The following is a 19,214-nucleotide window of genomic DNA, read 5'->3' as shown; positions in this document are numbered from 1 at the left end:
ATTATTCTCACAGACTTCCTTTTTACTGACTTCAAAACCACGTGGATGATACAGCTAATATCTTAGACTCTCAGTTTCTGGATGTCTCCACCCTTCATTATCATTCCCTTCTCTCTGCTGCCCTCTCTCACCTGCCCAAGCCTCAACCCTGGTTACACCCGATAGTCCCTGTGCACCAAAACAACTGAATACTGATGAAGACACAAGAACTATGCTGGCTACTGTCACTTTAAGTGCTGGCTATATATCTCAAATGAGTAGTTGTATTAGGTGAGATTTTCCAGAGAAACAGATCAATAGGACATGATCAATTGATTGATTGATAGATAGGTTTATTATAAGGAGTTGGCTCATGTAATTATGACAGTCTGAGATCTGGCCAGCAAAGGAGAGACCCAGAGAGTATGGTGTTTCATCCCATGCCCGGAGGCCTGAGAACCAGAAAAGCCAATGATATCAGTTCCAGTCTGAGTCTGAAGCAAGAAGACTGAAGTCTCAACTCCAAGATAGACAGATCGAGTGAATTCTCCCTTCCTTATCTTTTTTGTTCTATTTAGGCCTTCAGTGGATTAGATGAGGCCCACCCACATTGGGGAGGGCAATCTGCTTTACTCAGTCTACCTACTCAAATATTAATCTCATCAAGAAATACTCTCACTGGCCCATTCAGAATACTGTTTAACCAAATTATCTGGGTACCTCATGACCCAGTCAAGCTGACATATAAAATTAACCATTGCAGCAGTCAAGAGCTATCTTATTTCTTCCATAGGACTGTTGCGTTCCCATTTTCCAAAGTGACCATTTCACATCTTGTCTTTTTAAATTTCCTAACTGCTTTTCCTCTCCATGCTCTCAGCTTATAACATCACTTCATTAATCATTAAGAAAATGGAAGCAATCCAACAATTCCCTCACCTTTTCAACCTAAAACTGTCTGCCTACCTCACTCTATATCTATTCTCTACCTGCCTTGTTTTATTGGAGAACAAGTGTCTCTGCTGCTATCACTGGCTTGCCCTTGCAGTTGTGCTCGGATCCCCATTCCCCTTACCTTTTCAAAGGCTTGATTTCTCAATTATATCTTCATCTTTTCCTGAATCTTTTACTCTTTATTCAGTTACTCCCACTATCATAAACCACCTCTAGGACTCTAGGAACTCCTTTTTTTTTTTCTTTTCTTTTATTTTCTTTTCTTTCTTTCTTTCTTTTTTTTTTTTTTTTTTTTTTTTTTTACAGAGAGGGGAAGAGGAAAGGGGAGGACAGAGGGAAAGAGAGAAAATCTTAAGCAGGCTCTGTGCCCAGCATGGAGCCCAATGTAGGGCTCCATCTCACAACCCTGAGATCATTACCTGAACCAAAATCAAGAGTTGGACGCTTAACTGACTGAGCCATCCAAGCAACCCTAGTAACTCCTTTTTAAAGTACACACACACACACCACACACACACACACACACACACACACACACACCTCCACCACCACCAGTACCACCACTATTAACAAGGATAACAATAACAATAGCAGCAAAAGAACCTCACTTCACCTTACCTCCTCTTTCAGTGGTCTCTTGATCTCTGGTAGAGTTTTTTTCAGAGAGGTCTTCCCTGTCCACCCATTTAAAAGTAGTCACACGTATCCTATCATTCTACTTGAAGTCTCTATATTGCATGTATCACTCCCTTTTATGTATTATGTTGATGGTTTTTGTTTACTGTTTTTCTTCTCCCAATAATACATAAGCTCTGTGAAAGCAGTTCTTTTTTTGCCTCCATATTTTCAGCATAGAAGACAGACATAGGAGAGTCCTCCATAATGATTTTTTGAGTGACTGAATGAATGAACTATTTCCTACTACTACACCTAAGATTCTCAAGGGCAAGGACTTGGTCTTACATGTCTTTGTAATTGGTTTCATAATCACTTGTTGAATGGGTGAATGAATCATTGATATAAATGAGCAATAACCTAAAGAAAAGTTATTAATATGATGTTCTACTTGTAAGATTTGCATTGGCATTTTTACTTTAAAAAAATCGGAATGATTTCTTTTAGGGTTATACTAATTCCTTTTAAACTACTGCTAATTTGTGTGACTTATCCATATGCATCTAAATTAATTTTTCTAACTTTAACTAAGGCTTATAAATAAATAAGTATACATATATGTATGTAGATGGATGGCTATATATACACCTACCCACACATATATAAAACATATGTTAGTCCTGTTCTAAGAATCTGCCAAACTTTCTTGGTAAGACTTGCCAATTGCAATCATGTGACAGGATGACAGTTCTCTTCTCTGGGAGAAGTCCAGACTTCCAGTGTCTGGGACAGAAATAATATAGACCAAGAAACATATATAGCTGATGATGGATGATTTTGGCTCCCATAATGTGAGATTTGGTCTTATTGGGAGACTGAAAATCATTAGACCAGAAATCATTTTTTATTTCTACACAGCTAAAATTTTTCCTTTTTGTATTTCTGTATGCAGGCATACTGCAAAGACAATTTCTGGTCAATATGGGTTTATACTAAACTTTACCACTCAATGATCACATGAGATCTTTTTGCCAGTATAGCTTGCCTTATTTTTATCAGCATAGTAAATATGTATCCAAATATACCCAATTACAGATGCTTTCCTGTTGTCAATAATGTAGGACGGCTTGAGTAAAGATGTTTTCACTCTTAGGCAGAATTGATTCAGAGGAGATGACTGGGACACTTCAGTGATCGCATTTATGCACACAGAGGAGGTAATAGTAAAGAATGCTTTCAGCTACAGGCAACAAAAGAATCAACTAGCGGTGGTTTCAACAAATTTGGGTTCAGTGGCTTAATGACAATAAGGCTACCATCTCTGCAGTTCTACTGGCCTTCCCCTCAAAAATCAAATGTTGACTATAATGCAGATGTGTCTGGTACACTTGTCCTAGCTAAAAAGTGTTTAAATGCCGGAAACAGGATGTGGTATGTGCATGTGAGTTTCTCCTTTTATACTAATCACAGAGAGAAAGCCATTCAACGGACTCCTCTTTATATCTTATTGGCTACAAATTGGTCCCCTGACAGTGCTTAGACCAACTGCTAGAGCCACTTTTCCTGAGAACTAGGGACCATTATGTCATTTCTGAACAAATTTGGGGTTTGATTTGAAGGAATAAAAATAGGAATGGCTTTTTCATGGGTAAAGAATAGTGTCTTCCACAGAGGGCTACCAAGACCACTCATGCTTAAGAAGGGAATTATGCTTATGTTGAATCTTGAATTCAAGTAGAAGTTGGCCAGGTAAATAAAGTTTGGAAAGGCTGAAAAGGATGAGAAAGCAGCTTATGAAATTGTATGGAAAAAGAACTGCAAATAATTAGATATAGCTGGGCATTCTGTGCACATACAATAATGAGAGGAGAGACTGCAGAGTTTGGCAGGAATCGTGCCATGAAGGCAGTGCGGAAGCAAGGAAGCAAGTTCTCACATCTTTAGGCATTCATTCTGAGGTTGCTAAAGTAGCAAATAAATACCTATCTGGGCTTTCCCTCCATATGTGACAAAGAAAACCCAGACGTTATGGAAGACACTGTTATCTCCCTATTTTGAAGAAGAAAAGTGAGAGCAGTCATTACTTAGGATATCTTTTTGCTCTCTCTCTCTCTCTCTCTCTCTCTCTCTGCCTAGCTAAGTCTGGCTTGGAGATTTTTCAGCTGTTTGCCAAACCAGATTGTACTCAATGGTTAGGGAGCCCCAGAGGATTTTACTGCTATATTTCCTCTACTAAAATCTTTGGGGGAAAAAATAGCTGAATGCTTGGAGTAAAACTCAAACTGCTGTTTTGATCATTGTGTATTAGACCAAGGGATCAGAATCTTGTTGGGTAATAACAGACCATATAATCTGATCTTCTCATAGTGGGAAAGTTAACAGAGTGAGGGATAAATGCCAGAAGTGTCAATAGCAGAGACAAGGTGCCAAGGAGGGAGAAGTGCTGAGAGAGAGCTAGAGAGAGAAAAAGAGAAAGGGAAAGTGAGCAATAGCTGACTTCTAGCAATTAACATAGTAAGTCTTTGGTTTTTTGTTGTGTTTTTTTTTAAAAATTTTAAAGTTTTTATTTTAATTCCAGTGTAGTTAACATAGAGTGTTATATTAATTCTAGGTATACAATATAGTGATTCAACAATTTCATACATTGCTGGGTGCTTATCTTGACAAGTATATTCTTTAATCTCCATCACCGATTCCATCCATCCCCCACCCCCCTCCCCTCTGGTAACCATCAGTTTCTTCTCTGTAGTTAAGAGTCTGTTTAACACAAGAAGCCTTTGATCTTGGAAACTGGGTTAAAAAGAAAAAAGAACATAGAAAGTGTCAACTATTGAATAGTTCTGTAGTGACCTGGATCATATTATCATCATCATTATCATCAGACCATGGGAATTATTGCGTCTGTTTTCAAAATGCAACGGAATTCTGTTGCCCCAAGTAATACAATATATTCAGATAAAATTATTGATGAAGTTTGCAATCATACATTATTCTGAATTGAGTTGAATTACTCTCTACCTTCCAGGGTAAGTATCTAATATGTGCAGTCTTCAGGAATAGTCATGCCAATGTTTCCTTTCTGTAAGCTTGTGGTTAATGGCTCATAGAGAAGCCTTTTGTTCTTTCCTGGGTAGCTCTGAATGAGAAAACAAGAGTCAAATGGAACTAAGTAGTCACAGAGGAAACAAGAAAAAGAGAAAACCTGTTTAACCATTAGAAACCGAGGGCCAGAAGAGACATGATTCATGGGTGTGCCAGGCTGGGGAATATGGCCTGAAGTTCAATAGAAGCAGCCTGGAAACAGGAAAGAAAATTCTGGGGAAAGTAGGGAGCAGGGCAGTAGGCAGCTGTTCCATTTGAAGCATATCTTATATCTACTAGAATGATAGTTCTCCGTGGTGGTCACACTTCAGAATTACCTGAAGTACTTTTGAAAGTCCATTTCCAGACCCTACTCAAGTCCTGCTGAAGCAGAATATGATGTATGCAGCTGACCCAGCAACCACCTATGGAGCTTTCACCTGTCCACAGTGAAAATATCCATATGATAATGGTAACAGTATTGTCTTGAAAGGGGCTATCTTTAGTTCTCAGACCATTGCCATCTTAATTTTTTGCTGGCATATTCTTCCTTTTATGAAATTGTTGTGTAAAAACATGGTACTTCTTAAAAATGTTCTTAGAAAAATGAAAATTAGCAAAAACTATTACTCGGTTTTGACCTTGGGTAATTTACCAACATCACTAGTTTCCTGACTTTAAAATCAGAGTGATAAAATGTAACAGCATAGTTTTGTGTAGATCAAATAGGAGAACTATAGAATATGCTTGGCATATAAACACTGAAATTTTTCCTATCATATCAGGTGAGATACTAAGTGTCTCTTAGGTTTGCAAAATTTGACTCCCTCTGCTTAAACAATAAAGCTGACTTATTGTTCCAGGTAAGTGAAAAGTCACAGATCTTTTAGATCTTGTGGTCGGCATCAGGTTTAAACAGGACTTTGGTTTTACTTTCCTGTGGTTCTAACCCCCGTTTTGGTTATGCCTCAGGGCCAGCTTCTCAAGGTGGCTGCCAGGATCCCCACAGTGAGAGAAAATGCTATTCCAGAAACCAGGAACACAATTCCAGTCCTAAGGCGATTGGACCACCCCTGAGCCATGACTGTGGCCGGGGAATGCCCTGCAGTGACCAGCTCAGCTCTGGGTTATTCTGTTTCTGAACCAGTGCTTGTGCTAAGGGAAATGGCATCATCCTCATCAACTTGACACACCAGGACCAGTCCCTGAGGCTGGAGGTGCTGTAAATCCCATCAAAACCAGCTGCCACACAGTGGGCAGGAGAAGAATTAAAGTTGGAAGAAATCCTACAACCCCACTCATAGCCCTAGTCCCAGTAAACTTGCTGTTATTGGCTACCTGCATACAGCAGCCCCTTTCACATACTTCCTGCTTGCTGTACTTGGGTTAAAATGAAAGAAGCTGCCAGCACTGTCTTTAAGGAAAACGTTATTTACTTCACTTAATACTTAGAAGGACTAAAATGAAAAAAAAAAAAAAAAAGAAGAAGAAGAAGAAGTACTAAAATGTTGCCACTGAAGTTTGAAAATCAGAAGGAAAAAAACAGGTTCTTATCCTGCCAGAGAAGATAACCATCATTAAAATTTACTGTCTTACCTTTATATGTGGGCATATTATATGTTACATACAAAACTGTTTATGTTTATATGTTATTTTAAATTGAATTTTAAACTAATGTATGTATATGTTTCTAGATTATAAGAGAAATATTTAGTCAAGTTTTTAAAATGGGAAAATAGAGAAATATAAAAAAACAAGGAAAGAGGGAAGGAAGGAAAAGGAACGAAGGAATCTCATTGAGATACCATCTCTATTTTTCAGCGTGCATCAAATATTTGTTTTATGTAGTCGAGGTAGAGCTATTTATACTTGTGTTTTAAGCATAATTAACAAAGAAATGCTCATTTGTCTTAGATGACAGATAATATTTACCACTGGATGGTTTATTAGCCTTTCCCAATTAAAAAAAAAGACTCAGGTAATCAATATGAGTTTTAAAGATGTGGAAACTCATAACTCAAGCCTCCTAGCAGTAAAAATGACCAGCACTGCTATATGCAGTTCTATTTTATGGAAAGGAGAAAAGGGGTTTATGTATGAGCATTCTCTCAATGGGGGTCACAACTTAGTAAATAGTTCAGCCATTTTTAAATTTTAATTCTTTTAATCAAAGTAATATCTACATACAATTTTAAAAAACAAATACAGACACAGAAGTTTTCTGCTCCACCTCTCCTGTGGAACCCACCCCTCCCAGCTCATCTCCCCACCAATAACTACTTTCGGTTCTTTTAACTGTGTCTCATAGACTCTAGTCTTGTTTCTTGATGCTTTTAGTGCTGTTTATAGTTACTGGTTTTAGACATTACTTATTACCTTGCAGCTCTAACAGATGAGGATTTAGCACTCTCCCACAACCCTCACCCTCCAAATATTATTATATCACACTTTTTGGTTAAGTCAACATAAATTGTTTATATTGCCCTGTCCATATAAATATTGTTTATAGATGAATACGTAATTTATTATGCTACATTTTTTTTCTATAACTTCAGTTGCCTAGGTTATTTATTTTTTTATTTTGTAAAAGATTTTATTTATTTATTTGAAAGACAGAGAGAGCGAACAACCAGGGGGAACAGCAGAGGCAGAAGGAGGGGGAGAAGCAGACTCCCCACTGAGCAGGGAGCCCAACATAGGGCTTGATCCCAGGACCCTGGGATCATGGCTTGAGCCAAAGGTAGACGCTTAACCGACTGAACCACCCAGGTGCCCCTCTTAGGTTATTTATAATCTGGTTTTGTTGTTGTTGTTGTACTTGTTTCACTTTCTGTACCCCTAGCATTATTTACCTCCCCAAAATCTTAATATTAATTTTTAAAAATTAAACTATCACACTGAAGTAAAAAACATATCATTAGAGGCCGAAATATCAAGTTCTCCTTGCTTGCTTGTTTTTTCGTGCTATCTCCTCAACCCCATTCCTCCTGCTCTAATAATAGATGGACTGTTTTCTAGGTACTGTGCATACCAAGCAATTCCCCTGGCCACCCTATTTTCTGAATCTAAGATTTTTTTCTCTTTCCATGCCTCCATTTTTTGTAGAGCAGATTACACACTGGGGGGCTCTTTTCTGAGAACTTGCTTGTCTGATGAATCTTAATTTACTCATATTCAGTTGATAGTTTGGATATGGTAAGTAATTCAAGGCTAAGCATTTTCTCATGGGATAATTCCCCCCTCTTCTGGCATCTTGGGTTTGCACTTACCCTTCCTTAAATGTGACTCTGCTTTCTCTCTGGAAGTACTTACCCTAATATAGGTGTTCCGAAATCTTACGATTCCATACTTTGATGTCTGTCTCTTTTCATTCAATGTACCAATAACTCATTGGGAACATGTTTACCAGTAACAGGATAATTTTTTATATTATTTCTTTAATATTTCTTCATCAATTTGTGTGTACTCTAGCTCTCTCTATCTTATTCTCTGTCTGGAATTCTTACTGTCCCGATTGTGGACTTCCTGAGTTGCATGTTCAATTTTCTTATTTTCCCTTTCCTGTGACTAGTCTTTTGCCTTTTGCCCTATTTTTTAAGATTGTTATATAATTAACATACAGCATTATATTGATTTCAGGTATACAACATAGTGATTCAGGAACTCTGTACATACTCAGTGCTCATCAGGATCAGTGTACTCTCAGTCCCCATCACATATTTCACCCATCATCACAACTAACTCCCTTCTTGTAACTAGCAGATTTTCTCTAGAGTTACGAGTCTGTTTTTTGGTCTCCTTTTTTCTTTGTTTTGTTTCTTAAATTCTGTGTGTGAGTGAAATCATATGGTATTTGTCTTTCTCTAACTGACTTATTTAGCTTAGCATGATACCCTCTAGATCTATCCATGGTTTTGAACATGGCAAGCTTTCATTCTTTTCTATGGCTGAGTAGTAGTCCATTGCCCTTTGATACTATTTTTTTCTGAATGATTTCTCCAACTTTATATTCTAAAAATTCTGTTAGCTTTACAATGGTCTGCTGACATGTTTTCAAATTTCTATGAACTTTTATTCTTTTCCTTCTCTACTTCGTTTTCTTCAATAATGTACTTTTCTTGATTTATGGATGCATTATATCTCTTAGCTTCCTGATTACATTAATAATAGGTCTTAGGGGGAAAAAACACAGTGTTTCAGCCCTCCACATTTCTATTTCTTCTTTTTTTTTAATTTTTATTTATTTATGATAGTCACAGAGAGAGAGAGAGAGAGGCAGAGACACAGGCAGAAGGAGAAGCAGGCTCCATGCACCGGAAGCCCGATGTGGGATTCGATCCCGGGTCTCCAGGATCGCGCCCTGGGCCAAAGGCAGGCGCCAAACCGCTGCGCCACCCAAGGATCCCTCTATTTCTTCTATATTACATTTTATCTTTTAAAAAATATTTCTATTTTACATTTTGGAGATTGCAGTCACATTCTAGGGATTGTTGGTTGGTTGTCATTAGAAGCTCTACTTGGTAATTGGAGGCTCTGTGTATGTGTATGTGAGAGGGATGATTGTTAACTTGAGACTTTTTTACTGTAGGATGAAAGGAGAAAGACCTAGTTGTACAAATCTCAGTATTTGTTGGCCTTTTATTTTGGCCAGGTCCTTTGTATTTTTCTACTATTGCTGTAAAAAATTAGGGGTTCCTGGGTGGCTCAGTCATTAACATCTGCCTTGGGCTCAGGTCATGATCCCGGGGTCTTGGAATCAAGCCCTGCATTGAGTCCCACATTGGGCCCCTTGCTGGGCTCCTGGCTCAGTGGGGAGCTTATTTCTCCCTGCCTCTCCCCCACCCCCTCACTCTCTCCCTCAAATAAATAAATACAATCTTTTTAAAAACAAACAAATAAATAAATAATTGCCACAAACTCAGCTACCCTGGATTAAACCAGCACCGGTTTATGTCATAGTTCTGTAGTTCAGAAGCCCCAAATAGGTCTCACTGAGCTAAAATAAAGGTGTGAGCAGGTCTGGGTTTCTTTCCAGAGGGTCCTTTGCTCTTGGCCTTCCATTTTCAAAACCAGCAGTGCCTGGCCATCTCATCACTGTGACTCTGCCTCTCCTGCCTCTCTTGCATTTAAAACAGCCTATGATGATTACTTGGATCACTAAGACCATCTAGGACAATCTTCTTATGTTAAGGTCAACTGATTAGTCACCTTAATTCCATCTGCAACCTTAATTCCCCCTAGGTATGTATGTATCCTCATGTTTGGGGGATTAGGGCATGGACATCGTTAGGAGGTCACTAGTCTGCCTATAGCACATTCCAGTTTCCTATTTGATGATCTCTTCTGGGAGCAGAGGAAGGAACAGGGCTGAGGTGTTTTGATATTTCACACATTCTCCTTGTTTTCTGCAAGGACTCCCTTCCCCTTCTCCGATGTACATTGTTTCCTGGTGTGTGGGTTCTCTATCTGGAAATGAATCTCTGACTCTTGCCAAAGATAGAAATCCATCCAGAAGTATAAAACCTGCCTGGGAGGATGACAGTTCCCTAGATGGCAGGGAAGGGAGTGGTGGTGGACTGTGTGGGTAGTTGTGTGGCTTTGTTCTATAGGATACGAGGATGTGGGAGGCTAACAGCTGGGAGGTTTTGTTTTTTTTTTTTTTTCATTCCCTCAGGCTTTCAAATCATCTTTCCATTTTCAATTCTAGCCACCACTCCGACCTTCTTAGATACCTGGTATATTCCTGAACCTTTTAGGATTCATCTATTTGCTTTCCTTCTTCCAAATTTATTGACCTCTCTTCAAAAATTTCTTCTCACATTATTTTGCCTTCCATGGGCTTGTATCTTATTTCATTCCTTTATTTTTATTTTAGTGAGATTTTTAGAAGGATCACAGATAAACAAATGGAATCATTAACCAGAAGTTATTTATCATTTTTAAACAAGTGGTAAAACTAGAGAACAACAGATATTATTTAAGTTGTCACTAAACTTGGAAAGGGGTTCTGCATAATTTGAGAGGTGCAGATTCATACATAAATATCTGTATTTGGCTAACTGGAAAAGAAGGAAAAAGAAAACAGGAAAGAACAGAATAGGGAAACATTGCAGATTAAGATTATTCCAAAACTGCAGAATTCATTTGATATAACATTTTCAACTGGATTAATGAGAAGAGTCCAGATGTTGTAAGAAAAACTGTGCAATTTCTTTTATCTCTACTTCTGCATTTTTGAAACCTTAATTTTGAATTATCTCTGAGTTCTTGAGATTATAACTCCAAGACATGGTATTTTCTGAGATGAGGCATATCTAAGAATCCTCTTCTTTGCCCTCACGCCTAAAAGGTAGCTTGTACAAGTATAAACATTTCTAGATACTTTTTTCTTTAAATCCCTTTTGAAAAAAAATAAAGAAATAAAAAAAATAAATCCCTTTCGATGTTTCCCCGTTGTGTAGGGAAGGTGGTTTTATCCAGGCATTTATTGAAGCTGACCTTTTGTTCCTTTCCATGGAGCCTGCATATATGCTTCTGAGACTTTTTTTCTTGAAATCCTAAATGTAAACAAATTTGGGTTATATGTTATTCATAGTCTAAGAATAACAAACAGTGAAAGTTACTTTAACATACATATTGGTGCATTTCTGAGATTAGACTAAAATATGGAATAATGTTATAATCAAGGGTTCTTTGTATCAAATACAAATTGTCCTGCTTAATGATCTGTCCTAATTAAAAGCTATCTTAATTTTTAAATGAGATTCTCTATGGATTCACAAGTGGGATTGTAAATTAAAGGCTGATTAAAAGCTGAATCACTTAATTATCTGGAACTTTCTTACCTTAAAATTGTTTTAAGTCTATATAACTAATTTACCCTCCTTACTTCAGAATGTCAAATCTATAAAGGCTACCCTGTTTGTAGATGCTGACATACATGTGGAGTTTTAGATTTTATTACAGAGAGTGGACATTGTTAAAACCCTACTTGGCCATTTCATAGGTTAAAACAAAAACAAAAACATTTCACCTGATATAATTGTTTTCAATTTTTACCTTTTTTTTCCCCCTTTGGATAAGTCCTGTATTCAAATCACAAGTCCTATTTTGTTTCTTCCTCACCTTGTTTTTTCAGGGTGTTATTTTTATGAGCTATATAGTCCTTTTTTTTTAAAGATTTGTTTATTTATTCATGAGAGACACAGAGAGAGGCAGAGACACAGGCAGAGGGAGAAGGAGGCTCCATGCAGGGAACCCAATGTGGAACTTGATCCCAGGTCTCCAGGATCACGCCCTGGGCCAAAGGCAGATGCACAACCACTGTGCCACCCAGGCGTCCTGGAGCTATATAGTTCTTGAAGGTAGGGCCAAATGTCATTCATTTTTACATTCACAGGGCCAGGCCCCAGAATGACCTTGAAAGACTGAATGTGGATGAACTGTGGGTTGTGTGCACTGATAGCAGAGTATACATTTAAGCTGGGAGTCGCAGTGGCTTTCCTCCTGTCACTGAGTATTCCTCTGGCCTCCTAGAGCAGGGAGTCTGACCTCTCTTAGTTGTGCCTTAGTTGTGAACTTCTTATCTAGAGGCATGGATTGTAATCGAGCATGCACAGACTATTTGCTTTTGAGAGGCCCATAGCTCATGTCACCATGGTACTGCAAACAGCATATTTGACAACATCTTGAGAGTTTGAGGTCATGGCTAAGATACCTCTTGTGAAGCTGTAGTACAGCTGAATCACAACTCAATATAATGCAAGTGCTGGAAGAGATGAGAAAGAAATGCAAGTGCTGAAACCTGGATGGTGAGATTTACCTGGATGGCAGGGTTGGAGAACAACATAAGACAGCAAACAATGAATTGCTAAATTCTCTGCACAGAGCATAACAGATGCCTGTTATGAGAGTCTTCATCAATACTGAGGCACTAGAGTTTTAAGGACATCACTATTCTCTTCATATTCATATATAATGGATAAATATATGTATGTGTGTGTGTATATATATATGGAGTGAAGTGTACTATATTTTATCGCCATTGAATATTTAAATCTGCTTAATCTCCATTTTCCAATGGAGAATTTTTTCATCATGGCCTCTGACAATTCCTTTAATGAACAAGTGAAGTCCCATAAATAGCTTGAGTATTTCAACAACCATCAACTAAACTTGCAAGCAGAAACTTATATGCAATGTCTAGGTCATTGACTTTATCTAACCAAAACAATGTAAATGAAGAATCAGTCATCTTAAATTACATTCTAAATATTTGTTTCAGCTTCTGGCCTTGCCCCAAGCCTGTGAGAGATCTGGTTAGTGTTTCTGAACCACCTTCCTACTTGGGTGGGAGCAAGCAGCCCTCGTGCCCTCTCAAATTGCTCCTCAGCAGACATTCCCAGCCTTTTCTTTTTTTTTTTTTTTTTTTTTAATTTTTTTTTTAATTTTATTTATTTATGATAGTCACATAGAGAGAGAGAGAGAGAGGCAGAGACATAGGCAGAGGCAGAAGCAGGCTCCATGCACCGGGAGCCTGACGTGGGATTCGATCCGGGGTTTCCAGGATCGCGCCCTGGGCCAAAGGCAGGCGCCAAACCGCTGCGCCACCCAGGGATCCCTCCCAGCCTTTTCTGTACCCTTGTCATGGAGGAGTTCCACGACTGTGATGGCTCAGATTAATTTAAATCATTTAGAAAAGTTTTTGTTTACATCCTAACCCCATGATGAAATATATCTCAAAACTGAATCTAATCACAAATAACAACCACAGAAGAATCTTTAAATACTTCCTACTATAGTATTATTTCTTTATGATACAAAGAAATTAAAGGCAAAATGTAAAAATCTTCAAGGTAATAAATAAAACAAAGTAAAAATTCAAAATAGTAAGTAAAAACTAAGGAATCTCTCTCAAATTCTTCCCAGAATTATCCTATTTATGTATGCTGGGGCCCTCATGTGTATAGCTTCCAAACTCTATGGCATCTGTATTCCTGGTAGCTGATCTATAAATTTTATTCAATCAAATGCATTTATATATAAATAGCTAACATGTATTACTTCTATGTGACAGGCATAGTTCTAAGTGCTTTGCATATATTTACTACACATTCTCCATTTAGCTTTTGTTATTCCTATTTTAAAATTGAGGTGCAAAATGGATAGTAACTTTCTTGAGGTTGTACAGGTAGAATGTAGAGCTAAGATCCAGTCCCAGGCAATCTGATTCCAGCATCAAAGTGCTTAATCTCACACAATAATACCTCTTTAAAACTCTTAATTTGGTACACATATTTATTCAATCCTATAATTTTAAATACATTTTCCTCAGTGGAAGGGGAAAGCAAAGGAGAGCTGTTCAAAAATGTTAGGATCAAATGTTATACTATGTTCATTTTTTAAAAAATATTTTGCTTCTCTCACAAGTACAAAAAAAAAATGTGTCTTCATCCAGATACATTAAAGTGGGTGATCGAGAAATGGACTTGAACTCAGAATCTTTGATGATTATAGATAAAATAACTTGGGAGAACCTAATCTAAACAAATTGATTTGAGATAAACACAAAGCTCAAATTAATGGTACAACCTAGAAATGCTCTCTGAAAGGCTAAATCTTTGGAATTTTATGCAATGTGGAAGAGGAGTGGGTTCTGTTAATAGGACAGACTTCGTGCAACATATGTTAAGAAAAAATTTGGAAGCACTTAAAAAAACACAAGTTGGAAGCTCAATCTTGCAAAAAAAAAAAGGAAAAAAAATCCTTAAAATATTTTGGAGCTTTTAGGAGAAAGTCAATATTAAAATTAGTACGAACATGAGAAAGGGCTTTATGAGTTGAGTGACTGTTGTTTTTCTAAATGTCAGCATGGAAACCCAAACAGAGAGGTGAGTTGGGTCCCTGGAAAGACTTACTGGGAAAACTGAGTGTTAAGTTTGTGACGTGGTTGATGGCAAGCAAAAATTGTCAAGTGCATGATGACAAAGTATTTCCTGGAACTAGGGGCAGCTTCAAGACATAAACAAGGATGATATTGTGGGGGCCTATGCTTTAAACCTGGATGGGATCTATATGTGGCAATATTACCAGCGGTTTGAAAAACGTTCCCAGACAGAGGTCTCTGGAATTTGGAAGCCATTCATAGATGGTTTGAGCTGAGCTTTCTACTGAATTGACAATCTTGTGTACAGCAGAGGGAAACAACCAACTTTATTTATTCAAAAAAAAATTTTTTTAACAACCAACTTTAAAACATAACTTGCTTTCTGGTTTTATCTTGACATCATGGAAAATAACCAAGTTTAAAACATAACTTGTACTCTGCTTTCATTTTAATGTCATGATCTTGAAAAATATAATACTCATCTATTAACAAGGACTAGGACTTGCTTCATTAAAGCTTTTAGGGTTTCACCCTGAAAATCATATTTAATTGAATTCTTACCTTTAATTCAACGTAATATGCTCTAAAGGTATAAACACCTACTCTAAGGAAAACAAAGAAGTGCATTCTAATTCAAAGTTACAAACCTCTCTGAACATTAGTTTCTAATCTATGAAAAGGACCTAATGATCTAACCTCTTTATGAGAGTTTATGGGCTTTTTGTTGTTGTTTTTGTCTTCATGATCAAAATCAGTTGTTGTTGATGTGACCTTCTTAGAGTGATGATTAATTCCATTAGAAGGGAGGAGATTATATAAGGCATATAATAATATACAACATATGTATATATTATAAATAAAATATTAGATAATAATAGATAATATATATAATTCTCTTAATATGATGCTCAAGAAATTTGCCACTCTCTACACTATATGTCAAATAAGAAACCCTTTCTGTGAAAACTAGAAAAGCAGCTTACCTAGCTTCCCAATATACTTCTCCAAAACATTTTATTCCCCACAGAGTAAGAAAAGCACTTTGCAAAATACCTAAAACATCAGCCTGAATAGGGTTGTTGTGACTCCTAAAGCCTTGGGTGTTTCTGGCTCATACGTTACCATTTATGTTACCATTTACAGAAACAATGAAGTGTTTTTGTTTAAAAGTCTTTCCCCTCTAATTAAACAGAGATGGAACTGAGTCAACAATGGAGTTCTGGAAGCTGACAAACTGAAAATGTCAATAAGCTTTTAGAGACATGCTCTGTCTAAAGATATTAGGAAGTTGCATTGATCCTGAATTCTTAAGAAGAGAAAAAGACCTATAGATCAGAAAGTAGGCCTTAAGAGGAGCTGGGGAACCTTAGCCTGATCATGATTCCTTCCCCTTACAAACTCTGATACATAGGCTGGGAAGAGAAGGCCAGGGCTTGCCAGATTTTCAGGAAAGTTCCATACTCCTTTAGTTATGCAGCATTTTCATTTTCTCTATAGTATCCCCTCACCCTTTTGTAAAATAGAAGAAATAATGTTTAACAGAATCCATCAGATCTCAGAAAGCAGAGCAGTCTGGTGGAGTGTAATAATTTTCTTTTATCTATCTTTATACTTGGAGTTGGGAGAGGGATTCTTTATACATTAACCACAGAGCAATCTCCATGTCTATAAAACTTTTACCTCACCCAGTAGATCTCATATTTTATGGTGATGGTTGCACAACTTTGTGAATACACAAAACCCAATGAGTTATGCCCTTTAAATGGGTGAATTATATGATATGGGAATTATACTTCAACAAAGTGGTTATAAAAAAATGTTAGCGTGTGTATCATTAGCTAGGATACACAGTCTTGAGTCTTAGCCCAAGAGGCAGAATCTCTAGGTGCTGCGTCCAAGCAACTGTTGTTTTAAACAAATATACCAGGTGACTCCAAGGAGTTGACCCAAAGTTCACACTTTCTAAGGAAATCTAAAAGATGATGCATTTTGGTACTTAACCTAAACAAGAAAAGAAATCTTACCAAAGTTCAGAATAACCAATAATCAATACACAAATAGCCTTCCTTCAGAAATCATAAATTTGATGCAAATTTTAATTCCCCCTTTTGAATATATTATTAGTATTGTCGGGACCATGATACATTTTGACTGGAGACAGGTCAGACATCCCCTCAGACAACTTACATGAGCATTTAATAAGCCACAATGGAATTTCTGGTAGATTTTCTTACTTAACCCTCAAAAAGACCCCATTGAGTCATAGGAGCTGGGAAAGCCACCCACCTTCTGCAGATGGGAAAGTGGAGATCCAGCAAGGTTAACGTCTTGCCCAAAACACCTAATATCTGATCAACTTTGGATATCAGGTCTTCTGACACCTAGTTAAGCACTTTTTTTCCACTATAAGAATCTGTCTTAAGAAATGCTTCTTCAAAAAATATATATATAAGAAATGCTTCTTCTGTGTGGCCTGCCCCTAACCTTTAGGAGCTATTGTTTGAGCACATTTGTGAAGTTGCTAAAAAATGTCCATCTTTTTTCTATCTGCAGCACAAAAAGAAAATGCACAATTTAACACATTTCCCCCCAATTCTCTGGCAGTTTTGTCTAAAAACTGGATTAATGTATATCAGCAATGAGGAGACTTTTTGAGTGTGTGTGTCTGTGTGGAGAGAGAGAGAGAGAGACAACATATATTTTTGTCTTCATGTGTTTATGGAAAGAAAGATAGAACATTATTTTAATGTGAAAGTACAAAATAGGATCATTTATTAATTTGTATGTGAACTGTTAAAAGAAACTAACATGTATTGGATAATTACTATGCTATAAATCTACTTCCCTCCTGTCACCAACCCGCCAACCCCCTCATTCCTTAAAGACATGCTTCTGGCTCACTGCCTGCTTCACCCAGACCCCCTTATTTTCCTGAGGTGAATTAATGTCCTTGTGAATATCTAAAGCCTCTCAATTCCTTGATCATATCTGTATTAACCTTCACCTCCATTCCATTTTAGAGATCTACTCCCAGAGCAATGTCATCACCCTGACTTTGAAATATTTGAAATATTTATTTCACAGATCCCACTGACTACAGCTCTTTCAATTAGACATCAAGGAATTCTGCAAGCATCTGGTCAACCCATTCTTCTCTTTACTTCCTTTCAGGAAAACCTGAGATTTTAAGTTTATTTCTTCAGTCCCTACCCTTATCAATTCCCAAACTTCCTGGCCCCATTGTCCTTTTGTCGAAGGCCCCTAACAGAATCTCTACTCAGGCCATCCGGCTTTCCCCATTCTCTGTGCCTACTGTGGGCCAGCAGCTCTATGCAGTTTTCTCTCCAACCTAATCTTGGTCTCGGGGCTGCCTAGAATCCTTCCAGCTCCTTTAGAGTTTTCTCATCTTCATCTAAATTTTAAAGACAGTATCTTGGCCCTGAGACCAAATAGATGAACTTTCTTCTTTACAGTATTTTTCATGGGAATGTCTTCAATTTACTGTCTTCAAATTTATAAAAGTAAAAATATCCCAGAACCCATTTTTCCCTGCTTTTCTTTTGCTACAATAAGATAGATGTGTCTCTCTTACTTGAGGGAGACCCTTAAGGTACTTTTCACATATCTCTGTTTTTTTCCTCTCTTCATATTTTCAGTAAAACATACTAAATCTTGTATCTTAAAATTAAAAAATAAAATAAAATAAAGGGCTTTCATACCCCTGTTCTTCAATATAGCATTCTTTCATTTAGTTGCTCAAATTAGAAGCTTTGGAATCATCATTTATTCCTTTTTTTTCCCCCCTTTATCCTCTGTATCCAACTGATATGCAAGTCCTGCCTCAATATCTCTTCATTTACTCAATTTTATCCACTTCCAATGCAAAAAGGCTCTACAACAGTTTTGTCCAGGAGAAATATAATGTGAGTCCTGTGCAAAACTTTCAATTTTCTAGTAGCCACAAAAGTAAAAAGAAGCAATGAAATTAATTTTAATAATATATTTTATTTAATCTAATATATTAAAGTTGTTATCATTTCAACATGTAGTCTTGATAAAAAAATTATGGAGTTATTTTACCTTCTCACTTTAGCCACATTTTAATAAATATGTTGTTCATGGCTACCATATTGGACACTGCAGCTCTGGATCATCGTCTCTTGCCTGAGTCCTTCATTTCTTTGCTGATGCCAGAAAGAAGCTTCCAGTGGTTTTTCATGCTTCTTATTGGGGCCCCTTCCCGTATGTTCTATATACTACACCCAGAATAAGTTTTCTAAAAATAAAATCTCATGTTGTTTTCCTGTGTCGAACTCCGCATGGTTTCTCACAGATCTCTGAGCATTTATGATATTTACAAGGCCCTTGCCTACTTTCCACTTCAGCTCTTCCTTTTCATGTTCCACAGTATAGGATATATCCTCCTCAATAAATTTAATTTTGTTCCTTAAAGCCATTATAATCTTCTTGACTTTTAGGCTATTGCATATTATTTCTTCTGATTAGAATGGTCTTCATTCTCCTGTGCCCATTCATCCTCAATAGGCTAACTGTTGCTCATACTTCATGCCTCTACAGAAACCTTCTTTCGTCTCCTAGAACTGGGTTAAAAGATTCTTCCTGTGTATTCACATCGAACTCTTAGCTTCTTCCATCGTATCCTTTATTACACTATTGATGCTTTCTTTATATATGGTAG

At 37.2% G+C, this 19,214-nt stretch overlaps 1 protein-coding gene across 17 annotated transcripts in view; it reads right to left on the bottom strand.

Moving 5' to 3' along the window:
* The window catches only part of LOC144304981 (uncharacterized), a 43,167-nt gene that overhangs the window by 16,939 nt on the left and 7,014 nt on the right, over positions 1-19,214 (bottom strand). For 11 of the 17 annotated variants that reach the window (XR_013371994.1, XR_013371989.1, XR_013371999.1 and 8 more), the window contains exon 2: positions 11,128-11,186. Coding sequence is in view for 3 of the 17 variants with exons in the window: in XM_077883670.1 (XP_077739796.1) it covers positions 11,128-11,186 (59 nt within the window). In the remaining 14 variants the exon portion in view is untranslated. Of the gene's footprint in view, positions 1-11,127; positions 11,555-15,076; positions 15,115-19,214 lie in introns of those variants that run through there. The other 6 variants (XR_013371993.1, XR_013371987.1, XR_013371997.1 and 3 more) reach the window with 3 other exon arrangements.

Source organism: Canis aureus, chromosome 34 (genome assembly GCF_053574225.1).
Source record: "Canis aureus isolate CA01 chromosome 34, VMU_Caureus_v.1.0, whole genome shotgun sequence".
Taxonomy (NCBI): Eukaryota; Metazoa; Chordata; class Mammalia; order Carnivora; family Canidae; genus Canis; species Canis aureus.
Note: the sequence above shows the minus strand (reverse complement) of the source record. Positions and strands in the feature narration are given on the sequence as shown.